Raw genomic sequence first — 22,032 nt, 5'->3', positions numbered from 1 at the left:
ATTTATAAATCTGTACAGCAAACATTATACTCTAAGCTAAATTCTGTCTAACCCTCTCACATGGCTCCGATCCACGCTGTTATGTTGAAGTCAATGTAGATAAAGGATCGTTACAGTAGCAAGAATCAAAAGGGACGTATTCGAATTTATTATGAGTACTAAGTACCAGTACTAACCAACCACATAACACTGAGGCAGCAAAGTCCACGATCCTAGCTAATGTCTACTGCATCTTATGTGTCAATGTCAATCGATCGAACCCGACTTTTCATAAACCTGTGGTCTGTCTTTCCATACAATCCAATCCAAAATTACCACATGTTGATTAATCAATTCCTCGTTTTTTCTCGATCGGGAGTAGGGTTCCCCTCGTTTATTGGCCGCTTATACGTAGCGTTATTCATCCATAAAAAAAATGGGCGGCATTGCGGTTCTTGTGCTTTGTAATTGTAATGGTAACCCAGCACAGTCAGCACGACGTGGACTGTATGATTAACCTATGGCTTCCAAAGCCGCCGGACCGGACGGCAACAAGATAAAAAGTAGAGTAGCAATGGACCAGTCACCAGTGGTGGTGGCGTTTGGATCTCTCCTTTATATACGACGTCTGCCATCGTCCAATGCCCATCGCTCTAGCCACCCCAACCACTCCGCGGAATCTTGCCTAGCCAGCCAGTCTTCTTCTTCCTCCGCGGACGCTCGCCGAGTCGCCGGCCGGTGTACGTCTCGCCCCGCGCCCGGCCGCTCGCCCGCCATGTCGGCGGCGTTCAAGGCGTTCCTGAACAGCCCAGTGGGACCCAAGACGACCCACTTCTGGGGACCCGTCTCCAACTGGGGCATCGTCCTCGCGGTACGTCCTGGTGTGGATCGACTCCGTCCATCGGGGTTCCGATCCTTCATCTCGTTCAATTCTTTGCCGAGCGTGGTCGTTGCTATTGGTCTTTGCTGATTAGAGCTCCAGACCGTGAATCGTCTCTCTTCAGGCATAAGCTGAGGTGTTGAGCTTGAGCACCAGTAATATATATCTGACGCATAGTTTGACTTGAGAGTGAGAGTGAGTCACTTTCGCTCGCAGGTCGATCATTTGTGTCAGTCTGCTGTCTGAGTCGTCGCACTTGCTTGGTGTGTTTCGAATCAAACAGTTTTGAATAGTGTGCTCAAAATTATTATTGACAAATTATTATTGCTACGTTCGGTGACGGCTAACTCCACGGCCCGGTGGTAGGTCTTAGGGGGTGACAACCTTAAGATCCTTTGTAATCCATCACGTTCAGGTTAGTTATTAAAACGTAGGGCTCTAACAGGTACATTGCAGTCCGTTAAATTGGGAGCGTGTGCGCCCCTTTATTAGTTACAACACTATTCTGAAGTCGAATACTAGTCGCACGTAGTGCTTATATCACTCTGTCCCCCTTAGCTACACTTAATTGATATATCCTTGCTAAGTATTGTTTATCCCCTCGACTACCTTGGAGTCACTTAGCCTTCCTTTGGGATTAATATAAATTAGACACCTGGTACTCCCAGGCGAAGTGCTGCACGATAGTTCTGTCCGCTTACAGAATCCCTTTTATCCTTTCCTACAGAACCATCTTGGTACTCTTAGTGTTGGGATTGACAACCCCATTTAGTAGCGCTATCCAGTGTCAACAGTGACCAACTTGCTTGCAACTTTTGCAATACCGACCATTATTTCTCACAAAACTAGTCTTGTGAGGAGCAAATGATTTCTTGCCATTCTTGGGGATATAGCCCAATCCCTCTTTGTAGAGAGATGTCCTTTGGCTATCCAAGCACATAAGCAAGCGGTCTTCACCATCATAAGCCTTAGCTAAGGTGTGATTGAGCTCTTTTACTTTCTTCTTGAGAGTCTCATTCTCAACCATTAGTGAGGCATAACAAGTGAAACCATCACTACTAGATGAGCTAGAAGTGGAAGTGCTACAAGAAGGGTTAGTTGATGCAATAATGATAGGCTTATAGAAAGATTCATCGATAATATCACAATTTATGCCTATGTTACATGTTTTAGCTTTCTCAATTTGTGGTGGTATGCTCTCATTTTTAGCAATTAGATAGGAATGAGCTTTTTCAAGCTTGGTGTAAGACTTTTGGAGATTCTTATGGTTTCCTTTAGACTCTCATAAGATGCTTTAAGCTCATCAAGTTCTTGCCTAAGGCCTTTGTTATCCTTATGCAAGCCCTTGCACTCCTTTCTACTTGTCTTAAAATGTTCTTTGCAATCTTCAAGCATAGTGATAAGTTCATCTTTAGTTGGTTCATCATCATCACTATCAATGTCACTATTATTATCACTATCATGATCACTCTTAGCATCGGATTGTACCTTATTGGCCTTAGCCATGAAGCATGTCGATGGAGTGTCAAAAATAGAGATCTTTTCTTGGATAGCTATGCTTGCATGCCCCTTCTTCTTGCTCTCCTTGTCATCCTCATCCTCATCACTTGAGGAAGAATCACTATCCCATGTAGCCACATGAGAATCATTCTTCTTTTTCTTTTAAGATTCCTCCTTCTCTTGCTTCTTTCTTTCCTTCTTGATAGCATCTTCATCATCACTATCATAAGGACATTTGGCAATGAGATGGTCCTTGCTATGGCATCTAAAGCACTTCATTGATTCTTCATGCTTCTTAGATGATGACTTCTTTCTTCTTGCACGATAGCCCTTCTTCTTCATGTATTTGCCAAGTCTCCTCACAAAGAGAACCATTTCTTCATCATCTTCATCATAAGAACTTGACTCTTCTTCACTTGAAGCCTTTTTCTTGCTCTTGCCCTTGGATGATGAAGTGGCCTTGAATGCCACACTCTTATTCTTCTCTTCATCCATCTTCTCACTTTTCTTCTTCTTCTTGTTGACTAGCTCTTCTTTCTCATTGTCATCTCTATAAGCATCATCTGTCATCACCTTCTCTAGCACTTTGTTTGGTGTCAACTCACTCAATGTGGTTCTCACTAGCACTGCGATCAACATATCAAATCTCTTTGGCAAGCATCTCAAAAATTTCATGGAGAATTGATTGTCTTTCACTCCCTCTCCAAGTGCCTTGAGCTCATTGACCATGACTTGCATTCTATGGAACATCTCCAGCACACTTTCATTCTCTTGCATCTTGAAGCTTGAGAATTTCTCTAGAAGAATGTAAGCTTTGGCGGTCTTCACACCCTTGGTTCCCTCATATGACTCCTCAAGCTTGTTCCATGCATCATGTGCAACCATAATGTTCTTGACTTCCTCAAATGTCTTGTCATCTAATGCCTCATGAAGAGCACTAATGGCAATATCATTGCATTGGAGCTTCTTCTCCTCAATTGGTGTGGGTGCCTCCAGATTTGCAACCTCAAATTTGGTCTCCACCACCTTCCATACCTCTATATTGATTGACTTGAGATGTGCGGTCATCTTCACCTTCCAATATGCATAATTTGTGCCATCGAATGGAGGTTCCTTCTTGGTGTTGTTGATATGAATACTTAATTGAGCCATTTTGTCACCGAAGGTTGTTAAGCCTCAATTAAATGATGCCTCGGCTCTGATACCACTTGAAATGTTCTAAATGGCTAGAGGGGGGGTGAATAGCCTATAAAAATTTTTACAAACAACACTTAAGACCAATTGTTAGTAAATAAGATGGCAAAGCAAATTTTGCGCTAGCTCAATAAAGAAAGTATTGCAAGCCACCTAAACCAACAATTCTAGTAAGGCTATGATCTCTAATCACACCAAGAACTGAGTCACTACTTTACTTCTAGAGAGCAAGCTAATTACAACTATGAACTAAGCTACACAAGCTAGAAAGATATCTCTACACAAGATATGGTAAATGTAAATACAAGAGAGGTAGGATGATTTTTATACCACCGGTGTAGAGGATATTAACCAATCAATCACAATCACAAGAATACAAATAAATTCTTCTACAAGAGAGATGACTGCTGATGGTAATTAACTCCTATTATAAACCATCAATTAAACCATGAAAAAGGGTATAAAAGCAATCACCACCATAGAATAGGGTTAAAATTGAAAAATTCCATGATTTTTGGTGAATTGTGATTTTTCAGGGATTAAACAGGAAAAATAGCAGTTGGAATCATGGTACAACTACCACGGAACGGATTATTGCGCAAACGGGACGGACACCGACACTAGAAGGCTCTAGAAGACACCAGAGGACACCAGAGCGAAGCGAAAGCCTGAAGGCTGCCAGGTGGGGTAGGCTGGCCCCACCACTAGGCCGGCTGGCCTGGCCCACCTACTATTGGCCTCCTCCTTCGTATGGCGGTTCCTTACTGACTTAGAGATCGCATCCAAGCCGTTGTTCAAGGTCGGTTTGATCCGAGGGCCACGGTTTATCCCACCGGGGTATAAAACCAGACCCAGACCCCCCTGAGGCATCTCTCTTCTTCATTGTTGAAGACAGGATTAGAAACTAGGGTTTCCAGAGAGAGGGAATTAGAGCTCTACTTCAAGTTTAGAATTACAACTAGTTAGATTCAAGTAGAGTTGGGCGTTGCTCAGGATTCAGGATCACCGTCGGGAGGTCTGGTAATTCCATTATATCTCGTTATTCGACTTTGTGCTACTTTAATATTATTATGTTTCTCTTTATTATGTTCTTAGTTTGTTCTAGTTGTATATTTGATATAGTCATAATTAGTAATGATTTTATGCATATGTTCGCAAAGCGCTTAGCTCAATCCTCGAGTGAGTTAAGTGGTAGAGATAGTGTAGGCATGGTGCTTAGGCTATATTTATCTGCGAATGTACCCTATATTCTGGGCCATGTGGTAGATCGCGGGTGTGACATTCCTGTTGAGTCCTTTGTAGTCCACTCCCCGAATATAGGCCTACCAGACCATATAGGTTACGGGGGAAGATTGCTTTGTTCTTGATTTTCCTTAGTAATCGTCCTTATGCATAGATGAAGGATTAATTATGCTATAGAAGATAGTGTATACACTAGAGTGAGCAAAAGACTTAGTAAATATGAAATGACATAGGAATCTAATCTCTTAATTTATCTCCTGTTTTAGCTCTACTTGATTTATGAAGTCTCTCTCTACCTCTAGAATTCCCATTGTTATCTTAATTACATTTATCATTTATCCTTTGTCTTACCCCTGTAGAGATAAGTGAGATTGTTTGAGTTTTATCATAAGTATGTTTGTTTGTCAATCTCTCTAGCCATCACTCTCTTATAATTAAACCCTGTTAAGCTCCCGATGGTAAAGTATAAATAACGATACCTAGAACATTCCTGGGTGAAATGCTACAACGGATGTATTTTATCTGTGCGCTTACGGATAATCTTTCTTCTATATCTTTTGAGTAAGTGTCATGATTATAAGTACAACCACATTTCTAGTATCCTGTTAGGGATGACAACTTAACTTAAGTGATGCTAAGAAATGTCAACAAGCATTTCTGGCGCCGTTGCCGGGGAGCTTCAGGAATTTTTATATGGCTATTAGAGAAATTGATCAAATAGATACTTATAGATAAAATTCACAACTAGTACCTCTATCATGGTAGGCTTACCCTTGTTTGTCTTTGTTTATATCTTAGCAGGGTAATACAGGTTTGGTTGTGATCCATCAACTTTCAAATCACAAGATCAACCCAACTTAAAAGAAGATCAACATCAGTAGTGAGGCCATGGCTGACAAGACACTACTTGAGTTCTCTGCTCCAAGTGTTAGGAACATTCGTACTGGACCAACACTTTAGACGAATAACCTCGAGTTTGAAGCCAAGCCTCGTCAACATGGTTCAAGCTACTACATTCAGTGGAAAGGCACATGAAGATGCTAATGCTCATTTGCAGGATTTCTTGGAGATTGGGAGCACCATCATCATCAAGGACATTAACCAAGACATCATACTCCTTTGTCTATTTCTGTTCTCACTAGAGGGAAGAGCGAAGTAGTGGTTCTATGCTAACAAAGAAGACTTCAACACTTGGGACACATGTTCGAAAGCCTTTCTATCAAGATTTTTCCCTATAGGCAAAACCAATGCCTTAAGAGGAAGGATCTCCAACTTCTAGCAACAGAAAGGAGAATCCACTCCAGAAGCATAGGAGCGCTTTCAAGACTATATTTCAGAATGCCCACATCATGGAATGGAGGACTGGTTCCTCATGCAAGGATTCTATCATGGACTCACTGAAAGAGCTCATGAGCAACTAGATGCTACTGCTGGAGGATCATTTATGTCACTCACTCTGAGAGAAGCTGAAACCTTCATGGATAAGATAACTGAGAATCAGAGCTGGAAACAAGATAACATTCAACATTCTCGCCAGATTGAAGAAGCTCCAGAAGAAGTGTGTGCGCTATCAGCTAAGATGGATGTACTTTTGGACTGGCTTGAACAACGAGCCAACTACAAGAGTGATCGTCAAGCAATTCAAGATGCATTCGATGCTCAGAACAGATGTGGAGAGTATCTGGGGATGGAATTCTCAGATAATCAAGAAAATGCAAACATCATCAATAACTCTTCCACAGAATAGAAGCAAGGATGGAATCAACAGAGAAAGTCTACTTATCCAGGTAAGTCCTCAGGCAATTTTAATAATTCTTCCAATTTTAAGCAACCACCCTTGAGAGATTTAATCTTAGAACAAGCCAGGATTAATGATAATATTGTTAAAAATCTTGCTTCTAATGATAAAATTTTAGAGGATATAAATGCTAAAATGGATGACTTTTCTTCTGTCATAAAAGATCAACTTAATCATAATAAAAAGATAAAAACCCAATTAGCAAATCTGGCTGCTGCTTTGCCTTTTGCCACTAACCCTGAGCAGGTCCAAGCTGTAACCACTAGAGGAGGTAGAGGCACTCGTGATCCTCCATATCCAAAGGGGACAGAGAGGAGACAGACAACACCAGATGCACCAACAGTGATAGAAGAAAAGAAGGATGATGGAGTTGAAGAAGTTGAGCCACTAATGCAAGAGATGCAACAAGATTTCCATGACACCAACCTCTTAACGTTTCCACACAGAAATCGAAAAGCCAAAATGGATGAGCAGTTCAGTAAGTTTGTTGAAGTGATTCAGAAATTATATATCAATATTCCTCTGTTAGATGCAATCCAGGTACCCACCTACGCAAAGTATCTAAGAGACATCCTTAACAACAAACGACCACTGCCCACCACTGAAGTGATCAAGCTAACGGAAGAGTGTAGTGCGGCCATCCTCAACATTTCAACAACAAAGAAAAAGGATCTAGGATGTCCCACTATTGATTGCTCAATTGGAGATCAACACTTCAACAATGCACTATGTGACCTTGGAGCACGTGTCAGTGTGATGCCCAAGACAGTCTTTGACAAACTTTGTTAGTCAAAGCTCGTCCCCACATCAATGTGCCTACAGCTAGCAGACCAGTCAATCCGCTACCCTGTAGGAATTGCTGAGGATATTCTAGTCAATATTAGAGAATTCTTCATACCAGACGACTTTGTGGTGTTGGACATGCAACCAGACTCAAAGGTAGCACTCATCCTTGGGAGGCCCTTTTTGAGTACCGCAAATGCCCACATTGACGTCGGAATTGGAGAAGTCAGATTCAACATCAACGGATGAGAAGAGTGCTTTCCATTTAAGCCAAGGCCTGAGTTAATTTCCACAGCAAACTTGATAAGAGAAGAGGGAGATTCACAGTCGCTAGGATCATCATCCTCAGGACTGACTGCCACCCCCGAAGAATAAACAGAATTTGGAGAAGTCCGGTTCGGAGGACTTTAAAATACCGAACCTTCGCTGGAGGTAACTCGGTATCTATCCATATTTACTTTATTGCATAAGTATTTTCTTTAGCGTGTTTATTTTTCTGCATATGCATTCATAAAATATATATATATATATATATATAATATGCCCCATATAAATAATTCTTACGGAGTGTAAAACCCCGTAGAAATATTTACTGTGGTGGCACCAAAAATACCATCCATGCACTTATATTTATTCCTGCATTTTAGAAGTATTTTTTCGCATAAGCATATGGTATAAATACAACCAATAGGACCCGCAGACACCTAGGTCCCACAACCAGTCACCTCACATCACTTCATTTACTCTCCTCCACTCCTACCCAACTTGCATCATGCACCGACAGGGAATCAGTCTTTGCTTAATCACGAAGCAAGTGAGCCAGTGGAGAGAGCACCACTGAGTGGGCCCAGGAAGGGGCCGGCCGGCCCCATTGTTGACATCTCTTAGCGTCACTTAAGTTAAGTTGTCATCCCTAACATGACACCAGAGACGTGGTTGTACTTATGATCATGACACTTACTCAAAAGATATAGAATAAAGGTTATCCACAAGTGCACAGATAAAATACACCCGTTGTAGCATTTCACCTAGGAATGTTCTAGGTATCGTTATTTATACTTTACCACTAGGAAGGATCTAGGAGGTAATAAAGACAGCAGCTATAACTTTTACACACACGTGATAAGAGTTCCACTAGATTATTACTCATAACAGGGAATCAATCTCATAATAAAGATAAATATATATAATAATGATAAAGATATGTCCAGGGTAAATCTTAGAGCACTCCAACCTATAGCACTAGCATTGATTAGAATAGAAGATTAAAGACTAACTCCTATGTCATTCCAATTATAAGTCATAGAATATAGTGATTAGTTACACTCAAGAGAGGTTTACTAAGACAGATTAGGAACATAGCCTAACCATAACCCAGAACCATAAGGTCTTGCTAGTCCTATATTCGGGGAGTGGACTACAGAGGACTCAACAGGAATATCACACCCGCGATCTACCACATGGCCCGGAATATAGGGTACATTCGCAGATAAACAAGGTATAAGCACCACGCTTACACTATGTCTACCACTCACCCATCGATCTAATGAATGAGCGCTATACGAACATGAGTATAAACATGAATATAATCTATCTATGCTAAATATATAATCAAAGTAGACGCTGAACATTATAATTAAGAACACATAAACAACTAAGAATGTAGTCATATCTAGAACAATAAGATCAACTAGAACAAGAACTAGAAGAACAAATAAGAACTAGAACAAGAACAAGATGAACTAGAAGAACAATAGATGAACTAGATGAATAATATTGTTATTACAAGAGAGAAGTACATGGGTTTACTAAGCCTCCTCGCGACTTGATCCGGAATCCAAGCTATGCTTGCCGCCTCTAATTCTATTCTATTCTAGCTATGCCCTAGATTGGTGGAGCTCTAAGGTTATCCTTTCAAGGGACACCTCTGAATAATAACTATGAATTGATTCTATTGATTCATTGATTCCTTGGAGGGGGGTCTGGGGTCTAGTTATATAGTCCCAGAGTATGAACTGCAGCCCTTGGATCAAAACGACCTCGAACAACGGCCGAGATGCGAAGGTAATGTCGGTTGTAAGCCGCCACGGGAAGGAGAACGGGCTTTGGGCCCCTGACAGGCCGACCGGCCCAAGGGTGGGGCTGGCCGGCCCCACCTGGCGGCGCCTCATGTCCTTGCTCGTTCATGTGTCTTCTACGGTCTTCTAGAGTCTTCTCGTGCCGCCGTTGGTCCGGTTTGCGCAGATTAACATGTCGTGATAGGATTATCCTCCGTATTAATTCCTGTTTTCCTATTTAATCCCTATAAAACACAGATTCACCAAAACTCATAGAATATTGTCAATTAAATCCCTAAACCTATGTTGGTGATGACATCCATACCCTTTTCCATGTTTGATTGACCTTTATATATGATAGTTAATTACCGTCAACAAACTCCCCTAAGCTTACCCTTTGCTAGTCCCTGAGCAAATACTATGATGGATCAGAAGTTGCTGCAATGCTTTCATGCCTCAAAAGTACACATGCTTTCAAACAAAAATTCTCCTCCGGATTAGAGTAAACTATTCTGACTTTCAAACTTATCCATATTACCTTTAACCATAGGACTTATAGCCTTCACTTGGGTCTTGAGTAGTTGAAAAGCAGAACGATCAAGTCAAGCACTATGTCTCAAGCTCTTCGGTCTACCTTCATCCCGGAGAGTTTTGCAATATTTTCAAAATAAAACTCAGAGTTTCTTTTGTATGACCCTCTCAAGTCTCTTAATATGTGGTATTTCTAGATCCTCTTCAAGGCAGCAATGGTGTCATGCCTTCTCTCTTCTCTTAGAATATGTAGTATTTTTGGATTAAGGCAAAGTAACACTGTGCCTTCTCTCTCTCACCCTAACAACTAATAGGCATATATGGAGCTCATAGGTGGGGAGAAACAGCGCATACATACTTGCAAAGCATATATTGTAAAGTCAAACAATGAATCTAGAGAAACAGGGCATACAATCAAATCAAGATGTGCATGTGTATGGGATATATATGGTGGATGTATGAGGGTGTAATGATGAAAACCTAATTCTACTCTGCTCCTTGAAAATATATCTCTCTTTTGGAACTTGGAATTTTGAGAGAACTTGGGCTGCACTTTTCTCTTTCTTTCTTTTTTTTCAAGAGAGGCATCTAAGTACCCATTGTTTTGGTAGGACACTTGTCCATGTTTTACTCCCTTTATTTCTTTCTTCTATTTTTTTACAACCCCAAGCCTCTTTCTGCAATGAAACTTTTGAGAGATAATAACAAGAAAATAATTGGAGCAGTTATAACTGGGTCAATGGAATATATGGGTAGGTGGAAAACTGGATATTTTTGGTTGCTCACTCCCAAGGTAGGAGTAGAACATTTTTGGGTGGATCTGAATGGCATATATGTGGATGCGTACTTCCAGGATAGAAGCAGCATATATGAGTGGAGTGTATGTGATCTTGATTTTAAAAGCATGACAAGTCTCTAAGGATCAACAAAGCTTGACAAAACTCAATGCATATACAAGCAGTAAATATAACAGTGAAAAGTTTTCCTAATCTACAAGGCATGTATATATGGCTGTGGTAGGAATTCAAGCTCTCGTCATACACAAACTCATCATGTAATATTTTAAAATTTCAAAAGATAAATTCTCCAGAACTCTAGTATCACTAAGAACAAGATAAACAGTAGCTCAGACTTTCTCATATCATACCCATCAACTACCTAGACTTAGCTCAAGCATATACAACCCATAAGTTTCAGGTTCGGAGCAAATCTTTATGTCAAAACAATTATATCCAAAACTCGGGAGAATTTAAGGCTGAAAACTAGGTACTTGAAAGGAATTACGGCAGAGCAACTATTCATCATTTCCATGTATACAGATTATCCTATAGAGCTCAGTTAATCTTAGGCAGTAAAGCAACTTATACACTCTCTCTTGTATTTATTTATTACTAAACATATTCAAACCCATATTTAACTAATAGATAATATTATAATGATCAAACTTTTTATTTTGTTTTAGTTATGCATCTTTTTATTTCTTAATAACTAATAAATAAATCACACAATAGATAGGAATACTTATCTAGATACATAGGGGATGCTTCTCCCCCAAGTTGGATGTTGACGTAGTCGTCCATTCTGACAGTGTAGACGTACGTTCTTCACTCCTCTGAGACTCCAACGATTGATAGTTGATGTGGTGGTACTCTCAAAGTGGATGAAGATATCTAGTCATGTCTTGTCTTTCCAAATCCTGCTAAACTCAAATAGACAACAAAGCTCCTAGAACAGATTAAACATTAGTGGTAAACCATCTATGCCTTGATTGCCTAGAGCCTTACAGAATTCCTCTATCTCAATATTTTTGGATTTTCAATTTTATGTGCAGATTACTTAGGTATTATGATATATATATATGTGCAATACTATGATGCAATGAATTTTTATTTGGTTTTTCTAATGCAATATAGATATACCATGACAAAAATCTAACATGCTTATGTAGAGGATTATACTTAGAGTTTTGCCAGAACAGCACCAGAAATGCTTGTAAAAAGTAAATATGCTAGAGTGAAACTAATGCAGTGCAGAGAAAATAAATATGCAGATAACTTACCGAGTTTACCTTCTAGCAAAAGTTCGGAGATTTAGGTCCATCGAACCGGACCTCTCTTCTAGTTCAAACATCTTTAGGAGCGTTGTCCAATCCTGATGAGGACTTGGATGTTTGCTCATCTTGTGTTGGTGTTTCTGATGGTGTCTCTTTCTTCTTCCACACTTTCTTGATCTGAGATTTCACTTCCTGTGGTTCACTGTTCTAAAGTTCTGCTTCTTCTTTGCTCTCTGTGATGGGTGGTACATCCTCTGTTGGTGGTACGACTTCTTTCTCAGGAGAACTTTTATCTTCATCATTGAATCGGTCTTCATATCTTAACACTTCTCCTGGATAGTCTGCCCATCCATCCTTGGTGGCTTGTTTCTTTTGGCGTTGAGAGCGGCGCTTCCTTGACTTGTTCTTCTTAGGCTTCTCATACGTGGTGTAGCTATTGAAGTAACATCGTACCTTCTCTTTAGGAAATTGGAAGTGAATCGCTCCTGATTTCATGTAGATGATCGCACTAGTGGTGTTGAGGAAAGGTCTTCCTAGAATGAGGTGGACTTCATCTTCATCTCTCATATCTAGAACCCTGAAATCGGTGGGAACATAGTGATCTCTGATGTTGACCATGATGTCCTTGGCTATTCCCTCCGGAAATCGAAATGATTGGTTCGCCAGCTGCAGCTACACATATGTCTGGTACAGGGGTCTATTGCCATATAAATGTTGATATGTTACCTTAGACATTGTGTTGACGCTTGATCCAATATCGCAGAATGTCTTGTAGAATGTACTTTCCTTGATCTTGCAATCAATGGTAGGTACTCCTGGATCGTCCAGCTTAGCGAGGTAAGGTGATGGAAGAAACTGGTCATACCCTGAATCAACAGTGTTGACCATTCACACTAAGTCTTCTCTTGGTTGCTGAGCTTTATTCTTCCTCCTTCTATTATTGATGTTCTTCTTCCTTATAGCAGTAGTTGTATCCTTGTAGATGTACGACGTCTAAGGATGAGTAGGAGCCTTGAGTGTACGCTTCTTGAAAGTGAACTTCTCCTTCCTATCCTTGATTGTGAAACATATCTTGGCGCTATCCTCGTAGATGATGGCTTTAGCTGTGCTTAAGAATGGGTGTCCCAAGATGATGGGTGATCTTTCATCTCCACCTGTTTCTACAACCACAAAGTCTACCGGTACAAATGAGTGTCCAACTCGGATGCAGACATCTTCAAGAATTCCCTTGGGGTAGCACAGTGTCTGATCTGCAAGCTGCAAACACATGGTTGTGTACAACAATGGTTCACCATGAATTTTCTCATAAATTACCTTTGGCATGATGTTAACACTTGCTCCAAGGTCACAGACAGCTTCTTCAAAAGTGTAGGTGCCAATGGAGATTAGGATGACAGGTCTCCCTGGATCTCCTTTCTTCATTGGTAGGGTGTCATCCACCCATGCTCTTGATGGCGCGGTGAAGTAGTGTCCTGCATTGTAAATGTCTACAAGATTCACAGTTTCTAATTCTTCCAAGTTCCCCAGAATCTTACCTCTTTCGGTCACAGGAACTGATGCTGCTAACTGAGATATTTGTGATTCTATCATCTTATTAAAGCTATGTTGATTCTTTATGACAGAAGTAAAGCTATCCATTCTATTATTAATGGTTTCTAGAATTTTATCATTGGAAGCAATCTTTCTAGACATGTTCTTAATAACTTTATTTTGATTAGAAATCATTTCTCTCAAGGGTGGTTGATTGAAAGTATTACCTTGGTAGTTACCTCTATAGTTACCTGGGTAGTTGGGCCTTTGTTGCTGATTCCATCCTTGATTTTATTGAGGATGATAGTTGTTGTTGTTGTTGATGTAGTTCACATGCTCTTGGATCTCGGGGTAGTTACTCCCTGAGTGGACAGTGCCTCCACACTCTTCACAGGTCATGCGAGAATCGTGGATGTGCATGACTTGCTTCTTATCATTGTCTCGTTCATCAAGCTTCTTCATGAGCAGGTCCATCTTAGCAGACAGCATGTCTACCTCTTTGAGTTGAGGCATTCCACCTCCTCTCTTGCGTGGTTGAGAGCGTTCTTCGTTCCAACCCTGGTTGGAAGCCACCTTCTCCACAAGAGTGGTTGCATCACGAATAGTGAGTGACAAGAACAATCCTCTAGCAGCTGCATCCATGTTCTCACGGGTATTGGTGGTGAGCCCATGATAGAAAGTCTACATGAGTAGCCAATTCTCCATCCCATGGTGAGGGCATTCTGTTATGTAATCTTGAAAGCGTTCCCATGCCTCTAGGATAGATTCATCGTACTACTGCTGAAAGCTTGAGATTTTTGCACATAGAGCATTGGTCTTGCCTACTGGAAAGAACTTTGCTAAGAAGGCTGCGGAGCATATTTCCCATGTATTATTTCTATCTTTGTTTGCATAGAACCATTGCTTCGCCTTTCCCAAGAGTGAGAATGGGAATAGACAGAGTAAAATGGCATCTCTGGAAACTCCCTTGATGGTGAAAGTACTACAAATCTCCAGAAAGTGTTGATGATGAGCACTTGCATCTTCATTAGCCTTTCCACAAAACTGACTGGCTTGCACCATGTTGATCAAAGCTAGCTTGAGCTCAAATCCATTATCCCCCACATTGACTGTTGGACCAGTCTTGATGTTGGCAGTGGTTGGAGCGGAGAATTCATGGAGAGTCCTCTCAGCCATAGCTTTAAAATCTGGTGTTAAGCTTCTTCCTGTCTGGTTGACTTCTGATGAAGTGGTCAGAATCTGCTTGAGCTTAGCTCTAGTCCTTTTGAATAAAGCTTTGGGATTCTCAACGTAGTTTGTCGGAAGCTCAAAACCAGTCATACATCACCCTGCATAAAATATAAAAATAGACAAAGCCAGGGTGAGCCTGTTTGAGTAAAAGATCAATAGTGTATCTCAATTATCACAGTGTAAAAGTTATTCCTAGATATTCAATTTTCTATCCTAGCTACCTCCTTGCCTTCCCTGGCAACGGCACCAGAAATGCTTGTTGACATCTCTTAGCGTCACTTAAGTTAAGTTGTCATCCCTAACATGACACCAGAGACGTGATTGTACTTATGATCATGAAACTTACTCAAAAGATATAGAATAAAGGTTATCCGCAAGCGCACAGATAAAATACACCCGTTGTAGCATTTCACCTAGGAGTGTTCTAGGTATCGTTATTTATACTTTACCACTGGGAAGGATCTAGGAGGTAATAAAGATAGCAGCTATAACTTTTATGACACGAAGGAGAATCAATACGGAGGAAAACAGGAATTAATACGGAGGAGAATCCTATCACGACACGTTAATCTGCACAAACCGGACCAACAGCGGCACGAGAAGACTCTAGAAGACCGTAGAAGACACCTAAACGAGCAAGGACGCGAGGCGCCGCCAGGTGGGGTAATGATCCTTCCCAGTGGTAAAGTATAAATAACGTGTGTGTAAAAGTTATAGCTGTTGTCTTTATTACCTCCTAGATCCTTCCCAGTGGTAAAGTATAAATAACGATACCTAGAACATTCCTGGGTGAAATGCTACAATGGATGTATTTTATCTGTGCTCTTGCAGATAAGCTTTCTTCTATATCTTTTGAGTAAGTGTCATGATTATAAGTACAACCACATTTCTAGTATCATGTTAGGGATGACAACTTAACTTAAGTGATGCTAAGAAATATCAACAATGACACAATATTTTTACTGAGGTTCACTTGCTTGCGGCAAACTAGTCCTCGTTGTAGCAATTTACCCACTTGGAGGCTCACGAGCTAATTGGCATCACACGCCAAACCCGCTACCGGGTGCCGCACAACCAACATAAGATGGGGATCCACAAGCTATAAGTAATCCAATAGAGTTACCTTTGCAAACTCCAGCGGGGAAGGCACAACACCCCTCACAAATCCTTGATTGGGGGCGGATACACTCACCAAATCTCCTCACCAATCACCAAATCTCCAACCGTCCAGGTGACGACAATCACCAAGAGAAACAAGAAATCCACAATCACAACCACCACCTAGTGCCACCAAGAATCAAACCTCAAATGCATGCACTAGGGTTTCTATCGATGGGGGTTCCATGGGACCCCCCATGGGCAGGATATCAGGAAGTGGGCCACCTCCAGCAATCCCACGGCCCAATATTCAAGAAGGCACGAAGCAAGGTGACGTGCAGAACCAAAATCACAACTCGGACTATACAAGGAAAGACACCCGAAGCATAGCTTAGAACTCTAACCTTGTATCCAAGTAGGATTCAAACAACCCTCCGTAGCACCTAGACTATAAAGGGCTGCTGAGGGTATTCCCTGTACATGACCTTTTCGGTGGGAACAACCTTCGTCTTCGGATCCTGGATCTGTGAGGCTGACGGCGATAGTAAGCTACGTACCCGTCTCCGAGAAGAAAAAGAATTCGACAACAAGATCGAACCCAAACTCACCGAGAAGATGATGAAGCTTTTGACTTCTGAACCAACTCAGAAAGGAGAAGAAAGCGGATACGAAACCGATACAAAGATGGAGATGGAATGTGACTCCAACTCGGACATAATCTTCAAGACACAAGAGCCATACCTCATCAGACTCCAAGACACAACTACAATCATGAAAAGATATAGTCCATGTCATTTCCACTCAAACATCCCATGTGAGAACTCAAAAATCTTTGGACTACACAACTCAGCATCAATCTATCAGAGCTATACTCAGAGTATGATGAGCCCAGCAAGAAGAATACTCCTAGAAGGAGCGTAGGAAGGACTAATTATGACAGTGACCCCACAAGACTACGTGGTACATTGACCAGGCTCTTATTCCAAAGAACTACCATATCAAGAGGGAAAAGAACTCGGTGGATCAAGTTCAGATACTGCAGGCAGCTCGACTAAAGAAAAGCCAAGATGTCGGACCAGGAGAGCCTAGAAGAAGTACACCATATATATGGTAGAATCGCCAGAGCAGCCGCTAGAGCCACCGCAGATTCCTGACATAAAGTCATCTGATGAATCAGAAGGCAACATATCCCTAGATGAGGAGAGCGACAACAATGAGAATGAAGAACAAAGGCAAGCAAGAATAAAGAAGAATAAATTGAAATATGGCCGCAGAAACAGGGCCAAACAAAGAAAACAAATTTAGAACAAATACAAGGCATAACTTACTGAATACAACAGGAAGAAAGCAGAGAGAGAAGCTACGAAGAACACGAAGAAAGAAAGGATTGAAGAGCTGACAAGAGAATTGCACAATCTCACGAATAAAGGAAAAGAAAAGGATGAGCAAAAGAAAGAAGCCAAGGAGACAAAAACAACAACCCAGCAAAGACCTCCCGCAAGAACAGCAAGGAGAACAACCACCCAAAAAATCAATTTTTCAAAGGCTAGGCCCAACAGAAAGTGGTGATGCTAACAGAAGGCAAGAACACTACTCAAAGCAACAAGAAAGAGTGAAAGGTCCTTGTTGGTTTTGGTAATTGAGTGACAACCTAGGTGGACTAATTGTGTTTATGTGAGATACACAGGTGATTAGTCCATAGGTACATGTGTATGAGCAACATATGCCATGAAGGTGAAAATGGCTTGGAGATGTTGCAAAGCTCACACATGTGATGATGAAGGAGCTTATTGCACATGAGACATGACATTGAGTCATGTGATCAAGGTGGAGAAGATCAAGACATGACTTGGCTTGATGGACCGGTTGCAAGCGTGAAGGGCAAGTCGAAGGCTTTGGAGTGATGGACCGCGTGGCGGTGAAGCTTGAGCAAGACTTGGCACCGATGGACGATGGCAACGGTGAAGAGCAAGTAGAGTCAAGATCGATGAACCAATATGATCATGTGATGATATGAAGTGGATCATATCATTGTTGATCGTGTTGGTGCATGTGTTGCATCGACATTGAAGGAGATGGAATGGAATGCGCAAGGCAAAGGTATAACCTAGGGCATTTCATTTCACCGGTCATAGGTGTGTAGAGAAGTTTATGACCAGGTTTAGGATAGATGGCCGTACTATCAAGAGGGGCAAACTTGTTTGCATATCGGTCATCTAGTGCCACTCGAGTGATCTAACTTTGCATTGTCGCTAGGATCGAGTGGCGTGGCAAGTTGAGTGGCTAACATCCTTTGGGAAATGATTGTGAAAATGCTAACACACATACACATGATGGTGTACACTTGGTGGTGTTGGCACATTTACAAAGGTGGTGGTGTTTGCAGGGTGAGATGGGTTTGGGTCCCTCTCTCCCTCCTGCCGAGCTTGCGAGGCGGGATTCGGCGCTTTCGGGAAAATGGAATGTCTATTTTCTATTGCGCCGGATGCAAATTCTTGTGGTTAGCACACTTGAGCAAGGGTGAAGAAGTTAGAAGTGAAAACAAGTTGGTCGTGAAGATGCTGGCGTCGGTCAACTGATCGGACGCTGAATCTGAATGCACCGGACGCTGGCAGGCTGCGTCCGGTCACGCTGACGTGGAGCGTAGCAGTAGCTGGAGAGTGACCGGACGCTGGCTGCGTCCGATCGCGTTTGACCGGACACGTCCGGTCATGCTCGGGAGCTTACTGGAAACGACCGGACGCTGAGGGTCCAGCGTCCGGTCAGTTGAAGCTGCTACGTCCGGTCAGGCCAAGTGACCATTGGAACCAGGACACGTGGTCATCTGCGAGCGACCGGACGCTGAGGTCCAGCGTCCGGTCAATACGACCGGAGCGTCCGGTCGGCCCGACCGTTGCCCAGTGAAGGGGTAACGGCTAGTTTAGCCCTTGGGGCTATAAATAGAAGTGGCCTTCGGCCATGGCTGGTGGAGAGCACCTCAAGGGACTTAGTGTCCATGCTTGTGAGTGCTTGGGAGCCCTCCATCACACACATACTTGATAGCGATCATTCGATTGTGTGAGTGAGCGATTCTAGTGCGATTGCATCGTGAGGTTGCATCGAGTGGCACTAGGTGATCGAGTTGCAAGCCGGTGGTGCTTGTTACTCTTGGAGGTTGCCACCTCCTAGACGGCTTGGTGGTGGTCTCCGTCGAAGCCCGCAAGAAGTTTGTGCGGTGCTCCGGAGAAGAGCTTTGTGAGGGGCATTGTGCTCGCCCCGCGGGAGCCGCGAAGAGCAACTCTAGTAAAGCGAGACGCTAAGGGCGACAAGTGGTCCGGCCGGGTCAAGTGCTAGAGCTTGTGGTAAGCACTCCACGTGGGAGAGTGTGACTTGTGAGTCACCACTAGCAAGAGGACCGGCGGCAACCTTGAAGCTTGTCTCAACGGGGACTAGCGTGTTGGCAAACACGTGAACCTCGGGAGAAAAATCATCGTGTCATCTTTGTTCTTCCCGTTGGTTTGCAACCCCCTTACACAAGCTTGTAATTACTTTCACATACATTGTGCTTGTGTAGTTGCTTTTGTAATTAGTTAGCTTGTGTAGCTCACTAGTTACCTTCTAGCTTGTGTAGCATAGAAGTAGCTCCCTTGAGTGGCTAATTTGGTTTTAGTAACCTTGTTAGTCACATTGCTTAGTTTGTATAGCTAAGTATTTGCGCTCTCTAATTAGGCATTGGTTGTCTTGTTATTGAGCTTTGCTAGTGAGCTTAGTTGGCTTTGTGCTTTTGCTTACTAGCATGTGTAGGAGCTCTCTTGTTGCTTAACATACTAGTGGCATAGGTTTGTGTAACCTTGCTCTTAGAATTGTTTAGGAGAGCTCTAACTAGCCCGGCACCTTTGTTGCATAATTGTTATCTTTGCAAGGTGCTAGTGAACATATATAGTGGGGTATAGTCTTGGCTAGACCGATAGTTTTAATTCCGCACTTGTTTCGGTTAGCCAATGTGATTAAGTTTTAAAAAGGACTATTCACCCCCCCTCTAGTCGCCATCTCGACCCTTCAAAGAGGCAGGCCAGAACTAAGCCAATGATTCCAAGAAACATCTAGGAAATTTGATAGAAAGATCATATTACAAATGAACAAGATCACCTGACTATGAAAGAGCAGAGTTCTACAACAGATTCCCTTGTTTCACCGGAAGGCTCCAGACAATGAAGCTACCACATAAATTCAAACCAGCCAACCACACCAAATATGACGGGAAGGTGAAACCAAGATAGTGGCTTAGAGTTTACTCCCAGTCCATTGAATTGTCTGGAGGAGATGACGACATCAAAGCTTTATTCTTTCTAATGGCGCTTGAAGCAATGCCACTACAATGGTTTGACAAGCTGAAGCCAAGATCAATTAGATATTGGGACGACTTGCAGACTGCATTTTGCAACAACTTCGCAGGAATAATAACCCACCCAATGATGGCGTCCAAGTTGAAAGGAGTAAGACAAAGAAGGGGAGAAAGTCTAAGAGATTACTACAGAAGGTTTGGGGAATTCAGAGCACAAGCCCACGATATTACCGACAGAGAAGTAATTGAAGCATTCGCAGAAGGAATTTTTGCAAATTGGCAATTCAAGGACTACTATAGTGAAAACCCGAGAACAAATGAAGACTTCAAAAGAATAGTGGAGAAGCTAATCTTATCAGAAGAAAGAACCCGACATAGGTTCGCCAGAGACAACCCGGAAAATAGAGGGAAACTAGACCAAAGGCAACAAGATAAAAGGTCAAGGCAAGATGACATGGTGGCAACCACAGACAACAAGAGAAGATACAATAACAACAACTACAATAGCAGCTACAACAATGGCAGTAGCAACAACTACCGCAACAACAATTACCGAGAAAGAAGGCCAGAAAGCTTGGAAAACTTACCATGCCACATACACCTAGGTTCTGGGCACAAGTTGGTAGACTGTTTTACTTTCCAACAGCAATTTGTAAAAAGAGAAAATGGGCATCAAAACAACGCGGAGAAGAAACAAGATGAACCAAAGAAGGAAGAAAAGAAGGCGCAAGGAGATTACCAAGAACCCCAACATCAACTAGCAGTTATTTTTTCAGGGGCACCCAACGTGAGAAGCAAGCAGCAAGAGAAGCTAGAACACAGGGCAATAATGGCAGCAGAACTCGCCACCCCAAGATACTTAAACTGGTCAGAATATCCTATTCAATTCACAAGAGAAGATCAATGGACCAGCATGGCAAATGCAGGATGCTATCCATTGGTATTGGGTCCAACTATTGTAGGAGTTGCTGTAACCAAGGTCCTCATTGATGGAGGAGCCGGACTCAACATTATCTTCACTGACACGCTCAAAAAGATGAGTCTAGACTGCGAAGGGTTGATGACACCAACCAGTACACCATTCTATGGCATAGTACCCGGCAAAGAAGCAATGCCTCATGGACAAATAACACTTCCAGTTACCTTCAGAACGGCAGAAAAATACCACACAGAATTTATTAAATTTGAAGTGGCCGACTTCGAGTCATGCTATCATGCAATACTTGGGAGGCCAGCTTTAACCAAATACATGGCAATACCACACTACCGATACCTCTTGCTCAAGATGCCAATGACAAAAGGTGTACTATCACTAAGAGGAGACTTGAAGAAAGCATATGACTATGATGTACAAGCAGTACAGATATCAGAAAGACTACAAGACCTGAAGATAGGAAAAGAGATCGCAACCTTAGCAACAGAAATGAACCCGGATGAGATCCAAATTCCAGCCAAGAAGCCAAGTAACTTCGCACCACCAAAAGAAGCCGCAACAAAGACCATAGACTTATTGACTGGTGACCTGGAGAAGACGGCGATCATCAGTGCAAACCTTGACCCTAAATAGGAACTCGCGCTCACAATTTTCTTCAGGATAACAAAGATATCTTCGCTTGGAAGCCAGCCGACATGCTAGGGGTCCCAAGGAAGTTGGCTAAGCATATAATTGATGTGAACAAAGGGTCTAAACCCATCAAACAGAAGCTACGAAGATTCGCTCCAGACAGAAAAGCAGCAATCAAAAAAGAAATTACCAAGCTCATGGCAGTAGGATTCATCAGAGAAATACTCAACCCGGATTGGCTTGCAAATCCGGTCCTAGTAGAGAAAAAG

General features: G+C 42.2%; 1 protein-coding gene and 2 non-coding genes across 3 annotated transcripts; 2 read left to right on the top strand and 1 right to left on the bottom strand.

The window, feature by feature from the left end:
• Positions 1-6,043: 6,043 nt before the first annotated feature.
• On the bottom strand, positions 6,044-6,150 carry LOC136514512 (small nucleolar RNA R71). Its single transcript, XR_010773671.1, has one exon. It is a non-coding gene; the product is annotated as a small nucleolar RNA R71 (small nucleolar RNA).
• An 8,100-nt stretch (positions 6,151-14,250) lies between these two features.
• On the top strand, positions 14,251-14,359 carry LOC136514706 (small nucleolar RNA R71). The gene has a single exon (XR_010773845.1). It is a non-coding gene; the product is annotated as a small nucleolar RNA R71 (small nucleolar RNA).
• Positions 14,360-20,221: 5,862 nt separating this feature from the next.
• Positions 20,222-21,766, top strand: LOC136510260 (uncharacterized). Its single transcript, XM_066504774.1, has one exon. It carries the CDS (start codon positions 20,222-20,224, stop codon positions 21,764-21,766), a length of 1,545 nt encoding a protein of 514 aa, XP_066360871.1.
• The last annotated feature ends 266 nt before the right edge of the window (positions 21,767-22,032 follow it).

This window comes from Miscanthus floridulus, chromosome 16 (assembly GCF_019320115.1).
Source record: "Miscanthus floridulus cultivar M001 chromosome 16, ASM1932011v1, whole genome shotgun sequence".
Taxonomy (NCBI): domain Eukaryota; kingdom Viridiplantae; phylum Streptophyta; class Magnoliopsida; order Poales; family Poaceae; genus Miscanthus; species Miscanthus floridulus.
This window is presented reverse-complemented; position numbering and strand designations above follow the sequence as displayed.